This window comes from Myripristis murdjan, chromosome 14, assembly GCF_902150065.1.
Source record: "Myripristis murdjan chromosome 14, fMyrMur1.1, whole genome shotgun sequence".
In the NCBI taxonomy this organism is placed as follows: Eukaryota; Metazoa; Chordata; class Actinopteri; order Holocentriformes; family Holocentridae; genus Myripristis; species Myripristis murdjan.
Window position 1 is genome coordinate 23,937,551 of NC_043993.1, and position 22,030 is coordinate 23,959,580.

Below are 22,030 nucleotides of genomic sequence, written 5' to 3' on the forward strand. Positions count from 1 at the left end.
AGAGAAGTCTCTGTCTGGCAGGAGACTGCGCTCTCTCCAGCTCTGTCAGTGTCAAGATGAGGAGGAGAGAGTAAAGATGCATACCGGAAAATAAGAGGAGAAATCTGCAATGCATGAATTCAAATGTATGCAAAAAATGCATACTGCTGCAAATAAACTGAGATGTCAAGGCCCAAGAGGCACCTTCAGGAAGTGAAGTTGATTTATCAGAAGGCAAGAATCATAAACATGTTTCATACGCTGAGGGTCCTAACCTCTGAAATAAAGCTTCCCGAGGGACAGAACATATCTTTGACAAGATGGTGAGTATTCAGCTGTGGCATTTGATGAGTTCAAGAAAATGTGACAGCTCAAATGCACCATTAGTGATGACGGGAGAGTTGTTATTGTGTTTAAGCACTGGCTCCGTCATATCCTCATTAAAATTCAACTTTTGTTGGTTGGTAAGAATCCATTGTTTTAGACAACTGTGCAAACAGGAAAGGGGCATGTCTGTTTATGGAGAGGCGAATGTTCAATTAAGATAGCTTTTTTCATACAAAAAGCATTCAAATAACTCTTTCTGCTCATGCCTTTATCAGGAGATGCACAAAAACACCGACTGGGCATGCTGTACCAAGCCCATTGTTATAAAAAGCATTTGGAAACCTAAATCTTAGCTGGCATATGGGGAAATAGGTACATTCCCGGTGCATGCCAGTGTATGTGCCAACTAGTTTTGTCATACTAATGAGACTGCAGCTGGTGAATCCAATGGCTGTTGATTTATTGCCCTCAGCAGCAGGGTCATTTAATTTCCATGTATAGTGGGATCATTTTGATTACATACTGCATTGCCAATGGCTCCTGTGAGTCATTGTAAATGTTCACTGCAGAGCAAGACCAGATGTTTACAATAGTAAATTAGCTTTGAGAGCCAGCTTCTGCTGAGGGTTGGCTCATTCAAAACACATATACTTGCTGATAAAATAACAAATGGCTGAGTGAACTTTTTTTTTTTCTGCCATGTCTATCTTTATCATTTTGACACAGTATTATTCTAATGTGCATCAGAAATACCCTGTTGTTATCAGATGGCATTTTTACTGTGGAACTGTGCATATGTAGGCTGAATGTTGTTGAACAATATATTTTCTTACATGAATAGACAGTAACCTAATCACATGGCACAGATTGTTTTATCTCAGTTCATCTGTTATGTGGCTTTAGCTGTCAAATGGCAGAGGTGATAGTCACAGATGAAATCCATGCCAGGCTACTTTCTGTTTGGGTGTGATAAGATGGATCTTCACCTCTGCTCACTGCTCACTCTCACAGTTTAGACACTACAGCACCTACCCAGGTCACTGTGCTCTAAGAGCCACAACAAACAAAGTAAGATTGAGGCGTACAATATTTCTAGTGTGGTAAGTCTTTCAAACCATCATTTTTAGACATGTTCTCCATATTTTTGTATTCTGTGGTAAGTCCAAGGTCTGTCAATGGTACTTTGGCCTTGCGGGATGGCAAGCGCATTAACAATGTTTGATTGAAGAGACAGTGGCTGGAGGAGAGAGATGACCCACACAGGACTGTTCTCATTTTTGATTGGGCTCAGGAAGTATTTTATGGAGGGGGTGTGGGGGGGGACTGAAACTGACATAGCACCTGAATGTGAATTTTAATCTAAAAATGTGAATTGTAAAAAATTAAATTGATGGGAGATTTCATATATCCACACACACACACACACACACACACACACACACACACACACACACACACATATATATATACATTTTTTTCTCTCAACACAGTTGTAGAAATCGAACAACACACTGTAGAGATGGCATCCTCTGATAATGTGGTGGAGTGTGCTTGGTCAGCCAAATCCCTGGTCCCACAGATGTGTCTGCTGACGCACAGCTTCCTGCTAGGAGCTACAATAAGCCCACTCTCATTATAGTCCACAGGAACAAGAATGTGTGTGTACATACATGTACACAGTATGTGTGTATGTGAGCGAGAGAGAGAGGGTGAGAAAGAGGAAACGAGCAGTGCTCCCTCCGGGCCTCTGGCTGCAGTGCTGGTGAAGATAAGGTAGTCTGATGTCTCCTGACATGGCCAATGATTCATAATTGAGGTAGGACAGCTGTTCCTGGCCGCTCTGACAGGTCCCAGGGTGGATGACAGATGATAGGGCCCTTTGGGGCCATACTATCTGCTGGTCCAAATGCCCACTGACTGCTCACCTGTCCCTCACATGCTTTCCTTGTATGTGTATACCAAGTGGTGACAGGCCCATGTTCTGTCTTGCCCATTTTTATCTGAATGTAAGTTGTTGTTGTTGTTCCACAGAGCTCACACCATACAGTCTGACCTTCATTACAGCACAACAGATTTATGTAGGGCCTTGTGTAGCTAGCTGCACATGTGTATACAGACATACTACTACTACTACCACTACTACTATTACGACTACTACTACTGCTACAACTACTACCAATAATGGTGATAATAATAATACTAATACTTCAGAGGCACTAACATGTAGCACTTGCTGGAATTTCCATTACTCAGAAGGACATTAAAGGATTCTTTTAATAATATGATGCTCATGAAAAATATACCATGCTTTTTTTTTTTTTTTTTTTTAATATACTTCCATTGCCTCTAGGAATGATAGCATCTTCTCCAAAATGTTGCTATGAAATCCCTTTACACTTAATTAAAGGCTGATAGATTTAACCAGGGGTTTTTGGCAGTGTGCACTAGAGGTCTGCACAGGGCAGGTCTACCCGCAGGACTTACAGAAAATATGTGCAATATGGGTATTTTAATGGTAACTGTTGGTGAGCACAAACAGGCAAATTGTAATGCACGCGTTCTCTGGGCTGGCTGAACACAAGTTGGTCGTTGGCTGGAAATTGTCCCTGGTCGCATGCTGTAGCTTGGCTTGTCCCACATTAGCAACAACCAGTCCTGTCCGTTATTTGAATTACTGACACATCACAGCCAATCAAAGTGACTGTACAGATGGAAGTGCTTGCATTCAGTGAGACAGAGAAGCAAATGTAAGAGAAAAAGAAAAATGCCAAAGATGTGTTATGGATAAATTCATATTTGTTCCAAATGATCACTTTGTTTTTCATCCAGTAAAACTGCTGTGCTGCTTTTTGTTATGCCTAATGTTACCTCAGTTTCATAACAGGCACTTTATGTTACTGGTAGATTACTGGCAGATTGCTCAGAGATAAAGGCCCAGTCTTGATCAGATGAAGTAGTGAGCAGTATTTTATTGTCACTACTATTTTTAAAGGAAAGTAATTTTAATACTTTTATTCATGAGTAGGGCTGCTTATTTTTTTTTCTTACTTTTGCAATGTGTCTAATGTGAGAATGGCTGGGAAAGGTACTTATTTTTGAATTGTGCTTCATTACATTTTACCATTACATGCAACAATACACATTTAGACATTCAATACTACACCATCTAGGCCTACAAATGACAAGAAAGGTTAGATATGGTGGTTTGGACCTTTACTGAGGGGGACTTTGAGTAGCTGAAACTCTTAAAATTTTAATTGAATACCACTGCTATATATGATACAGTGAGTGAGGGGGATGTGGAGGACAGTCTGTGGTAATGGTGGCGGGCTTGTTACCTTGGTATTGCGGACAAAAGCGAGTGCAGGAAAAGAACTATGCGGGTTGCGTGCGGATGCGACATGAAATCATGCGGGAGCAGGCAGGTCTTCAAATAAAAAACCCACACAGACCTCTAGCGTGCACTTGTGTTCATCTTTAGTGCTGAATAAAATCCCAGAAAACATGCTGGCCGATAGGTTCAGAGTTCAAAATATGCAGCTGTTGAATATTTCATTTTTTGAATATAGGAGATTCCCTCCTCACTTTGAGGGGGACAGCAACATCCAGTGGGGATGAGCATAGCTGCTTAAAAAATAAATTGTTTTGGGAGCACTGAGCCATGTTCATACTGAAAGTAGGGGAAAAGGGGCAGAAATCTGAACGTGATAATGTTTGCAGTGTTTGCTTGCTGGTTTAGGTGCTGTACAAAAACTAATGCCTTTTTTGCAGAGCACATAAATAAATAAATAAATAAAATAAATAAACAAAAAATAAAATCTAATTTAAAGGTACTGTATTTTCTCAGGTGAGCTTATCAGGAGAGTATGACAAAAGCTAATCTGGCATTTTAATACTGCATAACAAACTTTGCGTCATACACTTTCATTGATTACCTCTTGCTCTGTGTTATTTTTTAATGCCACCTGAGAGCCACAGGCAATGTTACTATACAGAATCAATGACATGATCACCATGGAAACACAACAGCAATGGAAACCCTTATATAGAAGTGAAAACTAACATCTATCCTAATTCCATAGCAGTGACAGGATTGATTATAATGCAGAAAAAAATAGAGAATACTGGCATATTTTTCTCCTTTATTGTGCTAGATAAGTTAGCTTTGCTCTTTTAAACTTGTGCACATCCTTCACTAACATACTGTGCCAATTTCAGAGGATTTTTGTCCTCCTCTGGACCTCTCATTTGGGATCAGATGTCTCATCTGTCCTCAAGCTTTTTAAGCAATTGTGAGAATCAGCACAAAAGGGAACATTCATTATTATTCTTCATCAAGGCCCCTCACCTCTATCCAGAACTCATTTCTGTGTGTACTGTAGGATTGCTTCAATACTTGGGATTCTCTGCAAAAAGGGGATTTTTATTATATTTTGATGAAATAGAACTTTTTGCAAATTATATTTTATATTTCTATGGTGTGCTTCTCACTGAGGATACTGCCCAAATATGATGTCATCTTTCCCTGTTGTAGCTCTCTTCACAACAACAGAGACACAGGTCGCTTCTTTGAAACAGGCGTTTATTGACAGGGCAGTCTTGCTCCTCCGATGCATCCATACTTTAGTCACACCTCAATCAGAACTGTATTTGTGAATGAACACAGTGCAAAATACGTCAACAAATCATACAGCACATCACAACATGAAAATAAATGAAACACAAATGGCACTTAGTGTGAATGTAAAACAAAGTGCATCATTAAAACAATGTACCTCGATGGCTGCTTGTTATGAAAAGAGGATCTTGAGCCCTTGAGAGTTTTTCAGTCTATGACTGTCTGCTAGGGCTTCAGATACCAGTAAGAATGACTTTTAATGCAGTACAGTGAGGTCTCATGAAACACTCCACACCAGGTGCAATGCTTCCTGGTCCTTTTAGAAGGGACCCAAATGTACTTCCAGGCTGCCCATGTGCCTGAGTGGGCCTTATGGTATATTAACCGAACCAAATGAATTCACTGTACATCAAACCACATCATATTCAAGTATTAACCTTGCATCCATTTATTTCTTTGTTCACTTATTGCATGAGATTATGAAATCAATTGTTATTAATTATGCATCATGAACAGAAAGCATTTATGTAAAAGCGCTAAACTACTAAACTACTAAGCACTAACTACTAAAATCAGTGTTTCCCTAGCTTCTCTGGCTTTTCTTGTTAAGCCGACAAACTCACAGATTTTCAAAGCAATCTCTGAACATGCCAGGTGTTATGTCAGTTATGATTACACTGTTTTTCACATTCAGCCATGTCTGTAGACTATAAATATCAAATAGCTTGGAAATAGACAATGTTTTTGACTTTCTGTTAAACAAAAGAGAAATCCAATTCTAGTACGGTAGATGTTCTTCACTTCCACTGGGGGGGGGGGGGGGGGGGGGGGGGGGGGGGGGGGGGGGGGGGGGGGGGATGTTTGAGCAAGTAGGACATCTGGCTGATTTGTTGGCTGATGTTTCAGCATGTTGACTGAAATATGTATGACCGTGGTTGAATGCTGGCCATCTATCATTGATCCAGTGACTTTATGTAACGGTGCAGCTGAAGGTAACACATCAGCCAAGAGCGAGAGATGGAGAAAGAAAAAGCAAAGAAGAAATATGTGTTGTTGTTTTCCCGCCCTCTGAATCCTTGATAATTTCTTAAACAAAGGGGAAAAAGTATACTGCTTATACAGAGTATCAAACAATAAAATAGGCCTACTATCACACATTACTCATAAATTAATGTTAAAATTACTCACTGAAATACAGAGCTTTCCATTTTGGAGAGGAGGCCCTTGTGTATGCAGACGCCACTGTGAATAAATTCCACCTGTGAGGTGAATTGTGAAGTTAAAGATGAGCAAATACTGTATTCATAACTGCTAAGGTGACTCCACCTGATTTGCACAACACTGAGCCTTCCATATTAACTCAGAGAGAAAAAAGGCAGAAAAAAAGGAATTGTGCCCCAGGCTTTGTCATTGCCATTGCCCTTGAGAGAAAAAGTGACACAAAAGTGACAAAATCATGTGACATTGCTATCTTGCACACTGTGACATTGTTGTTCAAGACTACTGCACCTATTAAAGTACCTAAACTACAATGACACTACTCATTGTTTTTCTAATCATAAAACAAACATACAGCATTGGTGATTATCCATAACATGGTGCAGCACAAGTAATTAGGAATGCGTTTGCCTTTGACTCCCCCATGTTCTCTGCGACATGTCTGAAAACCTCCGAAGTTGTGCTGTGTTTTACGTGGCTGCGATAAAATCAAATCAATCAAAGTGGTCGACCTCATGGATCACTCAGGAAGAGTCACCTCTAAGCTCTGAGAGTGTCCATTAGCCTCTCTGCTTTCATCATCACTTCCCCCTTCATCTGAGTGACAGCAAGTCAATGTGGCCAAATTTATTCTGCCGTTGCCACTTGGCAATGTGCTCATCCTCCCCACTGTCTCGGCTTCCCCAGGCAGCCTCGCACAGATATTATCATCCCTGGGACGCCGGTCTATCGAGGGCGACCCTTTTTCTGCCTCATGGCACACTCAGGGATAAGACCTCTGCCTGAGACAACATTACCTTAGACAACACACTTTCTGGTTTGTTGTTTTCACTGCTGGCTTGAAATAGAAACTACTGAATTAGTTTTGATGATACACCCCTCTATACAGAGTGTCTCACAAACAGTGGTGAGGGTGAAGGCAAGTTGTTTTCATACAGAATGATAATCACGACATGCTGTTTGATTAACATACCGGTTTTAAATTTCAGTGGGAAATGAATCAGATGTTGCTCCACAAATGTGTCAGCGCTCCATTATTCAGACAGTTTAATTAGATGCAATCCTCTGAAGGTCCGTTCGCCAGATTTAGCTGCAGATGCTGCTCAAACCTGTTGAAGACATAAAGCACTGTTTTCAGAGTGGCTTAGAGACACAAAGAGAACAGAAAGTCAATGGTTTTAACTACTGATAAAGGTTGTGAATACTGAAGGGGATGAGCCAATTGTGCAATTCCCCATAAGTGGAGTGACCCAGACAGACTCTGCTACTCGAAATCACGTCTACAATCCAAGAGCGGGATCCAAAAAAAAAAAAAAAAAAAAAAAAAATCTGACTAAAATCATACACAGTTGAAGAAAGCAATCTCAAGTGACCCATTTTCCAAAGCAAATTTTAATAGACTTAACATATGGTTGCGTAGCATATAGTCTTAAATGCAAAAGGGAACAATGACAGTGCATTGAATTAAAATCCACACTAAAATACAATGTAAGCTGAGACTTAACAAACCACCAGTTTGTCACCAGTTTATTGTGAAGATATTTGCTTTTTGATGATCAGTGTTGGAGTGAAGAGTCCATCAAGGTTAAAAGGGTCTGTCTGCAGATTGTAGAGCAGTGTCTGTGTTGTTTAGTGAGGCAGAGGGTGTGTCAGTGACTCAAAGACACATGAAGACATGTATCTACTAACTCCTCCCCTCACTTTTCTCCAACCTTAATCTTGCACAAGGGGTGTGTCTCAGACTGGTGTGGGCCTGACCTGGAGGGGATTGTTTTGGAGTCTGCAAGCTGCAGTTAGATATACTTGATCAAGGTCGACTAATGGTCTTGAATTGCTGCAGTGCTAAAAAGACACTGCTTTGTCACTTGTTCTGATAAGGAAATAAAGCAGTGTACAGCAGCCCTTTTTAGAGGTGCACTATGCAAAATTGGTGGGGATTGATTGTAGGCCAACTAACAAACTAACAACAAAAAAATGTGAAATAAGCATGTAATCCATCAGTAAATGAGAACATGTAGATTCAACCGTCAAATTATGTGCTTATTCCACATTTGTCAGTTGAGTCTGAAGAGTCCTTACCCAGTTGATTCCCTGCAGTTTTGCATGGTGCATCTTTAAAGGGGAGAGTTTGTCACTGAACCATTTGGTATCATGATATGATGCATGATGCAGTGAGGCACAGCAGTTATGGACTATCTCTAATCGCCCTGTATGGTGTCATATCTCATTTCTCAGGTGCTAAATGTGAGTGTGTTGGAGGGTGAGCAGGTGACAGTCGAGGACACCGGGGGCCGAGAACCCTCTATTCTTGCCAACGAGTCGGTCCTGATGAGAGGCCTGGTGCTGCGTAGTTGGAGCAACCAGATCTCCATCCGTTTTCGCAGCGACCATCAGCCAAACTCTGGATCGCTGCTGTTGCATTACCAAGGTGAGTCAACACCATGCGACCTACACTTTCACGCCACTCAAACTGGGCATCAACCCAGCCACTGTTCATCCCAGTCTCACCCAAAATGGATAGGCGTTTAATTATTTGTATATTCAACATTTGGGTGATGTGCTGGTAAATTGGACAGTGTTGTGCTGTGCTGATAGCTCTCATCAGCTGTGGATAAATTCTGCCCACACCTGTCAAGAGAAAGAAAAGCGCTGCCATTTTAGCAATGTAATCACACAAGACAAGTATTATTTATGTCATCCTACCACAGCTGTCATGTGTCAAGGTAGGAAGGAAAAACACCACAGCATCAAGACAATCTCTAGTGGACGAATGACTGATTCTCATTGGAATAATGCACTCAGTGCACTCAAACAAAACAAACAAACACAAAAAGCTATTCTCATGCAATGTTCTACTCCAAAACATTTACAGCTGACCAGCTTTGAGCTTTGAGCACTAGGTTGTCAGAGAGAAGTGAGCAAATGCCCTGTGATGTGTACAGCTGTGTCTCTACCAGTTGCTTCCCACTCTCTGCAAAAAAAAAAAAAAAAAAAAAATGGTTCCATTGAAAGCAAAACTCTTCATGCACACCTCTGTGTGTTCCCACTTTGGGCTCTAGTTTCCCGGCGCAGCGCGGGGTGGCGCAGTGAGGCGAACCCCGCGCAGAGCTAGTTTCGACCGGCGAAACGGGAGAGGCGGACAGTGTCCAAGTTTCGCAGACGGACTTGCGCGGAGATGGGAGTGGTGGCGCAGCGGGGGGAGGTGCCGACAGATTCAACTTTGCGCAGTGACAGTTTCGTGCCAAAAGGCTTCGCCGAGGTGCGCCAAAAGCTCGCCTCCTGAAACCACGTCTACTTTCCGCGCAAGGCGGAGCGGAGCCGGCGCAGTGGAAGTTTGGCTGCCTGGCGCACATCACCAAAACCTCACAATCAGCACAAACGGTGCCAGTCTCCTTTGATCTGACATCAGCTGTGACGGGACAGTTGATATGGAGATATATGTATGTGCTGATTGTGATCGTAGCATTGAATAGTGTTTTTTTCGGTATTTATTGCATCGTTCATGTGCCTGACACTCCGGAAGCCTGCCTGTGAGGTTTTGGTGACCTGTGCGCACTGCTCGCCGGTCTCCGCTCCGCGCCTGTCTCCTGGGCTCCGCTCCGCCTGCGGCAATAGACCTCCATATCAGCTGTGTAAACTTTCATTACGCCTTCGCGCAGCGCATTTTAAAGGCAAGGACAGGGGCTCATTTGATTGGTTAAATGTGAATCGGCTTTGTCAAACCCACTCCACGCCTTCTCTCCTCCCTTGCGCCGGTAGGAGGGACGGCGGAGTACTTGCGCCACCGAGCACGGCGTGCCAAACTTGGAAAATCCGCCTGGCCACACCCAGTTGGCGAAGCGCATCTGCGCTACGCCCCCGCCTCACCAGGTCTGCGAAACTAGAGCCCTTTCTGTTATTGTCTAACCCTAAATAGGACATTTGTGTGTGTGTGTGTGTGTGTGTGTGTGTGTGTGTGTGTGTGTGTGTGTGTGTGTGTGTGCGTTTGTGTATGGAGGAAGATTTTCACAATCACTCATTGTCTGCTATCCACTTTTACAGAATTGCTGCAATCATCCAATTTATCATGATTATGAATATGATTGAATTTGCACATACAATTGAGATTTTAATGAGGAACAAAATGTAACTGCCTTTTACATAATACCTGTAGAATTATTATGTAACACTTCATAATAACCATCACTAATAAATGGACATTCAACTTTCTACAAGCCAATTATTAGCCTACCCATTAATAACGTGTTCTAAAATATCCATCTATCTATGTAATGTTTGTAGATGTTTTCTTAATGGTCTACAAATCATTGGGTATGTATTAACAAACACTTGATACAGTATATATTTTACTATGTAATGAGGAAGTATTATTTATTATTATCACATTGTTGACTGTAAATCGCTATTAACTAAAATTTTATTCACCACCAACTTACCTTTTATTAATGATGGCCCTTATGAAGAGTTACCAATTATTGTTTTGCCAACTAACCTGAGTAAAATATTTTAAATGGTGTGTTATAAGCATATATATGCTATTATAGTTTGCAATATATATATATATATATATATTACAAAACCCTGAAATTGGATAAAATGGCTAAATTGCACAAACTATGCAGAACACATCTCGATCCTGCCGAATATGGTCAGACATAGCTAAAGAATGTATAGCGGTGGAACAATCTTTGTCAGTAAAAACTGGTTATTATGTTCTTGGTGAATGTAATGGCCTGTAAATTCCCCTCTCTAGTCTTGTTTAGTTCATAGCATTGATCTTCCATGTCCACAACAATGGCTGTTTATCTTTGCAATCACACAAAGTGGCCACCAATTACATGCTCCATCAATTTGAGTTGCTGGTGGGAGCCTGTGGACAAAACATTCATTCCAACAGAAACTGTTAATGGCACTTTCATCAGCTCTAAAATGATAGCACTGTCAAAACAGTGCCACTGATGTGAGATAAATTGGATCATAACTGCTGGATGTGTGCATATTGCTGTGTGGTGAGGCTGAATGATGACATCAGGAGGTCAGAACTGATCATACAGGGTGATGCATAGATGGCTGCAGCTGGGTGCCTTGGCGGGAGACAGTTGAAGTGCAGCTTTATTAGTGGGTCTAACATTTTTTCTTCACCTCTCCTCTTTGCATTTTCACTTCAAGGTTCAGTGAGTTGAGGAAAAAAAAATAAATTCTGCATATTTTTTCAGCTAAACTCATGCAGGGCTAGGGTTATCTAAAAGTATAACCTTCATAGAGAACAGTATATCCTGTGCAGGTTGTTTCTTTGATTCTTTTATGTTGGGGAAAAGACACACCTGTGGTGCAGTAGCCTATAATGAAACAGTAGGTGATGGTTGGCTTTATTATTCCTTCTCAGCACTCTCCCACCCACATTTTGATTTCACTGTTAATGTGCATGCATGGTTTGAGCTGAAATTTACCTGACTTGGTTTGAATGTCGGATTCTGAAGTGACCAATGTTAAAGATTCTGCTCTCTGTCAGTCCATTAGGCCATTAAAGTATGGTTCAAATAAGCAAAATCTATGGTAGAGGTAAGGGAGAGTCCTAAAATTAATGTATGATAATAAAATAATAATTATTATTTTATTAGCATACAACTTGACAAAAAAAAAAAAAAAAAGTTTAAAATACTTACTTTAGCCAGCCAGACCTCCTGGAAAACAAGTTGCCAAAAAGCCTAATCCTGATCCCCTGTGGTTTTAAGTCTAGACACTGGCGTGACCAAAAGGGTCTGAGGATTACAGGCTATGTCTCGTCTTAAAGGGCTCAGAAGATGAGATGATGGGATTGATGGGAACTAGAGCCACATTTACCTTAACCTCAATCAGTAAACAAATTCAGAGCCAGCAGTGGTTATTTAAAACTTCTTACATGAGGTGAGACTGTGCAGCATCTCTTGCAGAAGCTCAATAGATAGATAGATAGACAGATAGATATATACATACATATATACAATCATACATGCATACATACTGTACATAAGCATAGGTATAAAAATAGATACATGGAATTTTGCCTTCAATCTCAAAGTGAAGCATTGAACACACCATTGGGTTGCTGATAGCAGATAACGTTTTAATATTGTTGTGCACAACAAGGAGGATATGAGACAAAGACAGAACACACCTCAGCTACAGTCTTTCCACAATCCTCGTCCCAACCAAGACATCACAGAGCTAATATAGTCCCTCCCCAACTGGCTCTCTCTCCTTGCGGCTCTTTTCCATTTTTCAAACTCTTGAACGTAGCACAGGCCCATTGTATGGCCTAGCATGACTTCAAGTAATAAGACGTGATATTTTCTCACTTTTGCAGGCAATTTCTGTTTCTAACATTACCCCATCTGAAATAGACACCATGTTGAAATGATTCACTACTGAGACATGCTGTGTCTGACTCCATGCTACTGTGGGTATTCCACTTCCCTTTAATTGATATCTGGTGTTATGATCCTGTAAAACACTTTCACAGAGAGACTATAAATTGTAATTGTTGTGAGTGAAAGTGGCTTATAAACTATAAACTCTCTTGTAAGAATTGTGGAGGTAGTTGTCCTACAAACAACCCATTTGCTTGGCTGTGGTCTGGAAGAATTGAGAATGAGCATGCATTCTTAATACTTTTAATGAATATCTATGTTTTTCTATATGTTTTTCTATGTTAACGCAACCCTGCTTAGTCAAGCTGATTATTGCCAACCTAAAATCCCTTATTTGATTTCATGAGAAGTTTTTTTTTTTTCCAGAAAAGTGTATCTGTCAAGGGCATTAGATTGGTCAGACTGCATTTTAATCTGTTTCTGAGTCCCAAACCATGACTGAGGCTTTTACCGATCCCTGCAAATTTTTCAAAGGCTATTAGCATTAAGATTGCTGGAGATGTTTCAATTTGTGTTCATCTCCTTGGTAAGCACATATCACCTTGTCCTTCATAATGGGCTGTGAGAAATGTGATTGGACAAGCATGGAGAGGGAGATAGATCTGTGGAAAGATGGATCTCAGCTCAGGGTAATTAATATCTGCTACAGTGTTAGCTCTGCCTGGCGGTGATGGCAGACTGATGAATGCCTCTATAACTTTAACAGCACACTTGACACTGGGACATGATTATATGTCTGTTTCACTGCCTGTATGTGGGTAGTGTGGCGGGTTGCACTTAAACTGATGGTATAAGGAAACACTCGTGACTCTGTCATCTTGTTTTTTTTTTTTTTCTTTTTTTTTTTGTTCATTAAAAATAATTGTAAAATAAATGCAATAAAACTTACAAGAACTGGAACTGCATTTACTTACAGCAGGTTGCTAATTGGCTAAACTAAATGCAGGGAAACGGTGATACTCACTGAATATAAATATAGTAAATGTAGTAACAGCAATGTTAATTATGAATGTGGCAATAGACACATGGAAGATCATCGCTTATGTGGTTTGATAGAGATATACCAACAGGGGCGCTGCCAGGGATTTTGGGCCCCATGAAAAGAAATCTTATTGGGCCCTTATATAGCCGGCCAATGGGCAAACCTTTTTATTTGAGGCCTTTAAAGGGCCCCCTCCCCCATTGTGGTCCTGGGTAATCAGTCCCGCTCCCCCACCCCACTACGACGCCCCTGTATACCAGCATAGTCTGATATACTGCCATTTCATTTAAAATGACAATGGAAACAATGTGGGCTCAGGCGTCCTGCTATTCCCTATATTAATATCCCCTCCACTTCTGTAGTGACACTTGCTGACCTTGAGATGCTGCTATTAATTTCTCTAACCAACTTTGAAACTCAGGTGGTGGTTTGGTCCAAGTTAAATCCATTAATACAATTAAATAATTTTTCAGGAACTTCTCAGACAAGGTGGCTGACTATTCTATAGCGAAGATGACTTAGCTATGAAGTGCTGCAGGAAATGTTGATTATTGCAACTTTGACTGAAACAAATAGATATAGATGATGAAATCAGCCTGTCAGGAAAAGGGGAGCTACCTCGGGCGGCATGATAATTGGCAGGAACGTTTTGAATCCGCTGAGCTGTCACACATTTCAACATGTGGTTTTAGAATCAATATAGTACGTATACATCTTCAAAAAACAGTGAATCAGGAAAGGGGGAGGGGCTTGTATGACATCAGCAATCAATAGGATGCTCTCTGTTGTGTCCAACAAGCAATCAGTCATGTCATTTTGACTTTGGAATCAATAGTGATGGATAAGCCAATCAGGAAAGTTGAAGTACCTTAAGTGAAATCGTCTCTGGACAGGAAATTCTCTCCAGAATTCAATGAACCATCACACATTTCAATACAACTTGGAGGCAAATGAAAATACACAATGGAGGGGAAAAAAGTCAATCAGTGACTTTAATGGCGTCACCTACTGATAGAAAACACTCTCAGGTTATAGAAACCGTTGATGTCAGTGGGACTTTGGGATCGATACATATATTTGAATTTGTGGGATGGACAGATCTTAGGTGAGTGTGAGTCTCTTCAATAATTTCTCTAATCAATAGGACATTGTTGAATCCAACAAGCCATCACACATCTCAATTCTACTTCAAGATGGCTCTGCTCAGTCTGATGAGATGTCGCTCATGTAAAAGCGACTTTGGGATGGACAAGAAACCTTTGCTAGCTGCTGGTCCCAGCCAAAAGACAGGCGTACAGTAACACTGTTATTTAAAGAGATGTATTATATATTCTTGAGTACTATTTTCATTATCCACCAAGATCTGAGAGTTCTGCAAGCTTAATGTGCAGTGTGCTAAAATGTTAAATTGAATAAATGGAAAAAATAAGAAAGTGCAATTCAGGGTCAGCCCAGTGTTCTTGCAATCCCTAAAAAAAAATGAATTCCAATGTAAATGAGGCTCTATATTACCTCATCCCTAATACATTATTCCTTAGCTCTGTGCTCTTTCAGTTGTATGTTTATTTTGGGTTAGGATTTGAGATTAGGATTTTTGTTAATTTAGACCATTTAGAATGACCTTAGGGAAATGGTAATGGTAGGTTGATCAAAGAGCTTGTATGCAAACTTGTTTATTCCTTTAAGTCATAGTAGCAAGCAACATTTTAAATACTATATCTTCTGACTATATCTTCTGATCTTACTAATTAATTTGGTGATTTGGTGTTCAGCAAATATCCACCCTGGGTTACAGCTTTGACATATATACAGTACAACAGTACAAATCAGTACAAATCGCCGGGGGGAGCCGGTTACTGGATGACTTGTGGAAGACTGTGATTACTGTATCCAAGCCCCATGACCTGACTCTGCACCGAAGCACTGCCTTTTAAAGAAAGATCAATAGTGTTGTCTCAGGGAAAGTAATTCAGTTGTAGAACGCCAGATCATAGTTCTGCCATGATATGCCCGATTGATATTTATGTGGTCGGGCTAAAAACTCAATTTTAATGGTCATTCACTCAATAAAGGCTATCAAAGAGAAATAACTTTCAACTACAGGTGGCATCTCATCAGTGCTACTAAAGACTCATAATGCATAGTGGATCATTTTGAGTGGTGGAAGTCCTCCCACCACCACAGTTGATTAGTGACTGCCAGTCAGTAATGCTTGTAGAGCCTCATTGCCACCAGCAATAGTATTGATTTGTGGTCTGTATTTCACAAAATCACTATATCTGAGCTATATGCTGAGGCTTGCTCATAAGGCTTAAGAGGTTGCATGTAATGGCAACAACATATTTAACAATTTAATAATGAGAAGACGTGGCAGCTCTGACATTACATGGATTTATTAGTATCATCAAATATGATGATTGGCTCACAACCGCTTCAGCTTGTCAATTGTGTCCTAATCCACAACATTTGTCCAATTTTGGCTGATCAGTGGCATTCTCTATTTGACCTAGTTGCAAATTAAACATGTGGGAACAATAGTGCAGCACATGTTAAAAGCAAGAATGTTAGTGTTATTTTATTTTATTTTTTTTATCCCCCAGGAAAAAGTTTCATTTTTTTTTTATTCTTATAAATCTGTATTAGCTTTTTAGAGAGGGCTAAACAAATATTAACCAAATATTGAATCAAGTTACAGATTAATGTTTCCATCATTTAAACAAGGACACAAATACAGTATAGTACATAAGACAAACAAAGGCAAGATGAGGCAAAAGGAACACTTTATACAATACAATATATTCAAAACACTACATCAGAATAAGCATAACCATACAATGTCTTTTTTATATAATGTGATTTTGATAAGATGGACATTCTTATGAAAATCATATTACAGTATAGCAAAAAATTCTTAACATTACTTAGCTCTACTATTGGGCAATTTAACTGTCAGATTTTGAGCACCCTAAGACCACCTTTTCTGCAAAAGCTAAAATTTCATCTGAAATGCTCGTCCATGTGGTAGCGAAAACAAAGTGTACCTGAGATGCACCAGTGTGACTGTTCCTGCTCCTCTACAAAGGGACAATAACTAAAGACATAAGCTCTACATCTGTTGCCTGAGGCCTTACCATCAGCTAATCTTCCTGGCTGCCTGCTCTGTGGATCCATTATTTGTAATAGCAAAACAATCAGACTTTATGGCCCAGTACCACATCTAACGGAATGGAGGCAGCGCGTAATTTAATACTTCAGGAATTGGCTCGACATTTTTTTTGCCTCTGGCTCCCCTACTGCATGCTCAATAGGGATGTAAATGCTGCTATGATAATGGCAATAACTAGGTTCATTGGAGCTAGTGATAAACTATGAATTGAATGGATGACCCAGGGGTGGGTATACCTGGTCCCTGTGGCTCACTGATTTACTGCAAGAGAAAATGTCTCTTTCATTATGGTGGAAACCAGTGGCTTGTGTAAAAGAAAAACCTTGGTCAGTACATTAAAATATACTGGATGGAGGCAGTTTCACTTGCCTTTAGGGGTATTATGCATTTAGGGCCGTATTCCCTTGAGTTCAAGCTCAAGGATTGATGGAAAGACATTTTGAATATCCAATTTGCCTTATAGCCCTGTGCCAAAAACACCACTGAAGTGTCGTTTTTCATCTGCAAACCACTGATGGAGTGAAAACACTTCTAATCCTACCTGCTGCTGGGAGTCTAATCAATTCTTTTAACTCATGTTAGTTGGACAAATGTAGTGCCCTGTTTATTAGAGCATCTGCCAAAACCCCAAACAGTTTTGTTTTCTAGACAACTGTGCTACCCTTGTACTTACAGGTATGTCCCGCACTGTTTAACCTCCATTTCTCAGCATCTGTTCATGCAGACTTCAAACTTCTAATCCAAAATCTCTAAGTCTTAGGACAGATAAGATAAGGTGAGGTATTGCAGCCATCACTAGAGTATTAGAATTGCAAGATTTCTGTCAGGAAGTTGGTGCTGTCATTTCTGTTAAATTTATGCACACGAGTACAAGTGCATGTTCCAGTGCTTAGTAGGAGAGTGCTGTGATGTGACATTTGCCACAGTTTGTTAAGACTCAAGCAAAAAAGGCTGGATGTAGGTGAAGACCATAACTCTAAAAATAAATAGCTCAAGGAAACTCCAATAGACATGCTTACCAACATAGTGGTGTCATAACAAATTGTCTTATTGTAGAATTAATAAAGCAGTCCAAATGTTTTAATCGCAGTATGACAGCTCCAAATATGGCCATTGTCTAATTAGTGGAGTTGCAAAGTGGGTGGAGCTGCAGTTTTGGGAGCATTTCCCCATTGTTTTTCAATATTTTTAATTCTACTCTAATTAACAACAGTATTACTCAATGCGGAATAAAAGTCTCCTGGATAAATCAGCCTTGCTTTAGGGTGACAGCCAGTGGTTCTAAGTGTTTCAGTTTTTGTTTCTGAGTGACAAATCATGTTTTTTCTTCTAGTCCGGTATGGCAAATGGTATAGTATCCATGAGCCTCAGTGACCGTTACTATGGCAAAGACACCAGCAAAAGCCAGAAAATATATTCAGTATTAAACTGAATTTCAGATCAGTGGTTGTAATCAGGAACAAATCATTGCACCATAGTTGCTAAAACAAACCAAGGCTCAAAATGCCTTGGTTTTTGCTAGGCTGGGAAGCACAATTCTAGGTTTGGTGATTGTTTGCTTCTTGATGCACAATGCACAGTGGGACTCGAAGTTGACTTATCACTAAAGTTTTTACATTCACAGACTTATGCCTTTGACTTTTTCAATGAAACTGAACTATTTCAACACAGTTGTTATTTGTTTGTACTGAGCGGTCAACTGGGAGAGCTTTGTGCCTGTCCAGAAGTCACATAACATTGCATTTGGGAAAAATAATGGGATTTTTACTGCTGGAACCCTAGCAACTCAATATAGCCCACCCACTTTACAACACTATGAGATTGAGAATTTTTTATTACCCATGTCTTACTAACAGTATCATTATAATTACTTTCTGATTGCAGTTTTGCTGTGCAGGCAAACACTTGAAGGTCCTCCAAAGTGCCCTTTTCTTTAACATCTTCCCCACCTACGAGCTGCACTGATGTTCGGTTTGCATGCATTCCTTTCCAAACATATTGAAGCAGCTCACACATTTTGAGTAAGGTCGCAACTTTCAAAAGTTTTCTTGCAATTTTGCTGCTCTACAATATCAGTGTTTTTGCCAATATTTTAAACTACAAACTATAACAGATCCAATTATCTTGCGTGTTCTATTGTTCACACATATTCAACATGTTTTTTTTTTCAACTATTTTAACAAACTACAAACCATAACAGATCCAATTATCTTGCTTGTTCTATTGTTCACACATTTTCAACAAGTTAAAAAAGTTTTAGCCAGAGCTCCAAAGTGGCTGCACTAATGAGGGAGAACAGTGTGGCTATCAGACGGCAAAAGAAGGTTGTTTAATAGTTTCCATTACAGACTTGGTTAGGTCAATCCATTATCCATGTGAACTCCATGCCATCTTTCACCGTTTGATTAAAAACAGGGACAGAGCAACAATGCAAAGCATGTCCGAGAGCATTGATCTTTCCGTGCTGGAATCACGACTCTTTCACTACTGCAACAGAGCAATTTCTCTTCCAACTATCACATTACAGTCCTGCTATGTTCAACTGATCAGCAGCCTCTCCATTTGTCACAGTCAGTGCAGTGTTGCAATCATGTCTCTACATTTGCAGGTGTAGTTTTAAACTGCAGTTAATTGTAAGAGCTGGACTTGAGTGTTTATAATCAGAATATGATTCAGTTACGCCAGATTTTGTGTGTGTGTCTGTGTGTATGTGAGAGAGATAGATAGAGAGAGATGGAGAGATAAGGTGCAAGACAGTAAAGAGAGAGATGATATTGCAAACTTTGTATCTTTTGATTCCTTCAGATAAATAATGATTATTATAAATAATTTATTGCAAGAGGGAATGGCATGGTCAACAGTGCAATACAACAAAACACCAGTGTTTTATACACTGTCATTGCAAAACAAAGGATTATTTCTGTGGAGCCAGTTAACACTGTCTGCTGTTTGTTTTGGCTAGAATTGGATCTTGTGTCTGGGATTTGACTTTGCCTCGAGATTTGAAGAGTTGAATATTCAGACGCTATGCATCTAAAAACTCAATTTCAGGCCTTTACAGCACCCTCTGTTGGTCCACTACAGTGCGACTGGATCTTTCATGTGGGAACTTACACTTTTACACAGTTGGGGCTCTAGTTTCCCGGCGCAGCGCGGGGTGGCGCAGTGAGGCGAACCCCGTGCAGAGCTAGTTTCGACCGGCGAAGCGGCAGAGGCGGACAGTTTCCAAGTTTCGCAGGCGCTTCGCAGGTTCGCCGAGATGGGAGTGGCGGCGCAGCGGGGGGAGGTGCCGACAGATTCGGCTTGGCGCAGTGACAGTTTCGTGCCAAAAGGCTTCGCCGAGGTGCGCCAAAAGCTCGCCATCTGAAACCACGTCTACTTTCAGCGCAAGGTGGAGCGGAGCCGGCGCAGTCGAAGTTTGGCTGACTGGCGCACATCACCAAAACCTCACAATCAGCACAAACGGTGCCAATCTCCTTTGATCTGACATCAGCTGTGACGGGACAGTTGACATGGAGATATATGTATGTGCTGATTGTGATCGTAGCATTGAATAGTGTTTTTTTCTGTATTTATTGCATCGTTCATGTGTCTGACATTCCGGAAGCCTGCCTGTGAGGTTTTGGTAACGTGTCCGCACTGCTCGCCGGTCTCCGCTCCGCGCCTGTCTCCTGAGCTCCGCTCCGCCTGCGGCAATAGACCTCCATGTCAGCTGTGTAAACTTTCATTACGCCTTCATGCAGCGCATTTTAAAGGCGAGGACAGAGGCTCATTTGATTGGTTAAATGTGAATCGGCTGTGTCAAACCCACTCCACGCCTTCTCTCCTCCCCTCCGCCGGTAGGAGGGACGGCGGAGTACTTGCGCCACCGAGAACGGCGTGCCAAACTTGGAAAATCCGCCTGGCCACACCCAGTTGGCGAAGCGCATCTGCGCTACGCCCCCGCCTTGCCTGGTCTGCGAAACTAGAGCCCTAAATGTTTAAATTCATGATCTCAAAATAACTTCTCATTTTTATTTTATTTTTTTAAACAATATGGAAATCTCAACTCCCTTTTAACCATTTCAGACCAGCCCTTGAACAGATGATGATAAAAAGTGTTTGTCACATATTTTTGCTCATGTAACAGTGAGACCACTGGAATCAGCAGCAATTCACCTTGTTCACCTCGCAGCCATGTTTGGTTAAATGACACTGTGATTGTGAAGTGCTGTAGCCACCAATGTCTGCTATAAGAATACTCTTTCAAGAGTAGGGTTAATCACAGTCACAGCTGGAAATCATCTCAGTAGCTAAAGTAATAAAGTGTTTCCCTTGTCTGAGTTATGTTTTCTTACTGTTATTCACCTTTGTTTGTTTTATATCATGGAAACCACGATGGTTAAACACATTTGAAGTTTTATCAAGGGCTTTGAAATTATGCTAGCGTGATCTCTGTGTCATTTCAGACAATACTACTCATGAAATAGTATTTTTATAGCGGAGTTATAACATTGGAGTCTATGGCGCTTCTGCATCTAACCTTCCTCATGACATCAGTTAACCAAACATGGAACAAAGGTGAATAACGCAAATACTTACATTAAAGGAATTTCCCCCCCTCATATTTAGGTACAGCCATAGGTTGGCATTATGAGTCCCATTTATTCAACGTCAAAGGTGTCTGGGTTATCATACGGGCTACAGGGTTATCATATGGTGGCATTTAATCAGTACATTCCAGTTTTAAATGATTATTAATCCTTGTTTCATGCCAAAGACCAGCCTCAGGAATCACAGCGAAAAATAGGGATTGTACATATATGGAATAATAATTTACTTAATTACCTATTTTTTCTTTTATTTTTAGAGAAAAATAGGGATTGTACATATATGGAATAATAATTTACTTAATTACCTATTTTTTCTTTCTTCCTTCCTTCCTCCCCCTACTCTTGTTTCTCTCCCTAGCCTTTGTGCTGAGTTGTGCATTCCCCAAAGAACCTGCTGGTGGAGAAGTGTCAGTGACTCACCTCCATGCTGGTGGGGAAGCCTTCTTCCACTGTTTCACCGGCTACAGGTTGCACGGCCCCAAAATGCTTACTTGTCGCAATGCTACCACGCCTTACTGGAGTGGAAAAGAGCCCAGATGTGTGGGTAAGAAGGAGTGTGTGTTCCCAGACCAGCCTGTTCCTTGCCAAACACACTTTAGCTCATCAGCAGTAGTAGCTGTGCGCTCTCACACTGGGATAATGAAGTGGCCTCCTTCAGGAAGCACAACAAAACAAAACAACTCAAAAATTAATTAAACCGATACTCTCTTATTTGTCTCCTTGGTCCTCAAGGTTAAT

The 22,030-nt window shown here is 40.7% G+C and overlaps 1 protein-coding gene across 4 annotated transcripts in view; it reads left to right on the forward strand.

The window, feature by feature from the left end:
* The window catches only part of LOC115371122 (seizure protein 6 homolog), a 133,269-nt gene that overhangs the window by 85,949 nt on the left and 25,290 nt on the right, over nucleotides 1–22,030 (forward strand). For all 4 annotated transcript variants that reach the window (XM_030068275.1, XM_030068277.1, XM_030068276.1 and 1 more), the window contains 2 exons: nucleotides 8,378–8,570; nucleotides 21,651–21,836. In XM_030068275.1, coding sequence (XP_029924135.1) covers nucleotides 8,378–8,570; nucleotides 21,651–21,836 — 379 coding nt within the window. The remainder of the gene's footprint in view (nucleotides 1–8,377; nucleotides 8,571–21,650; nucleotides 21,837–22,030) is intronic.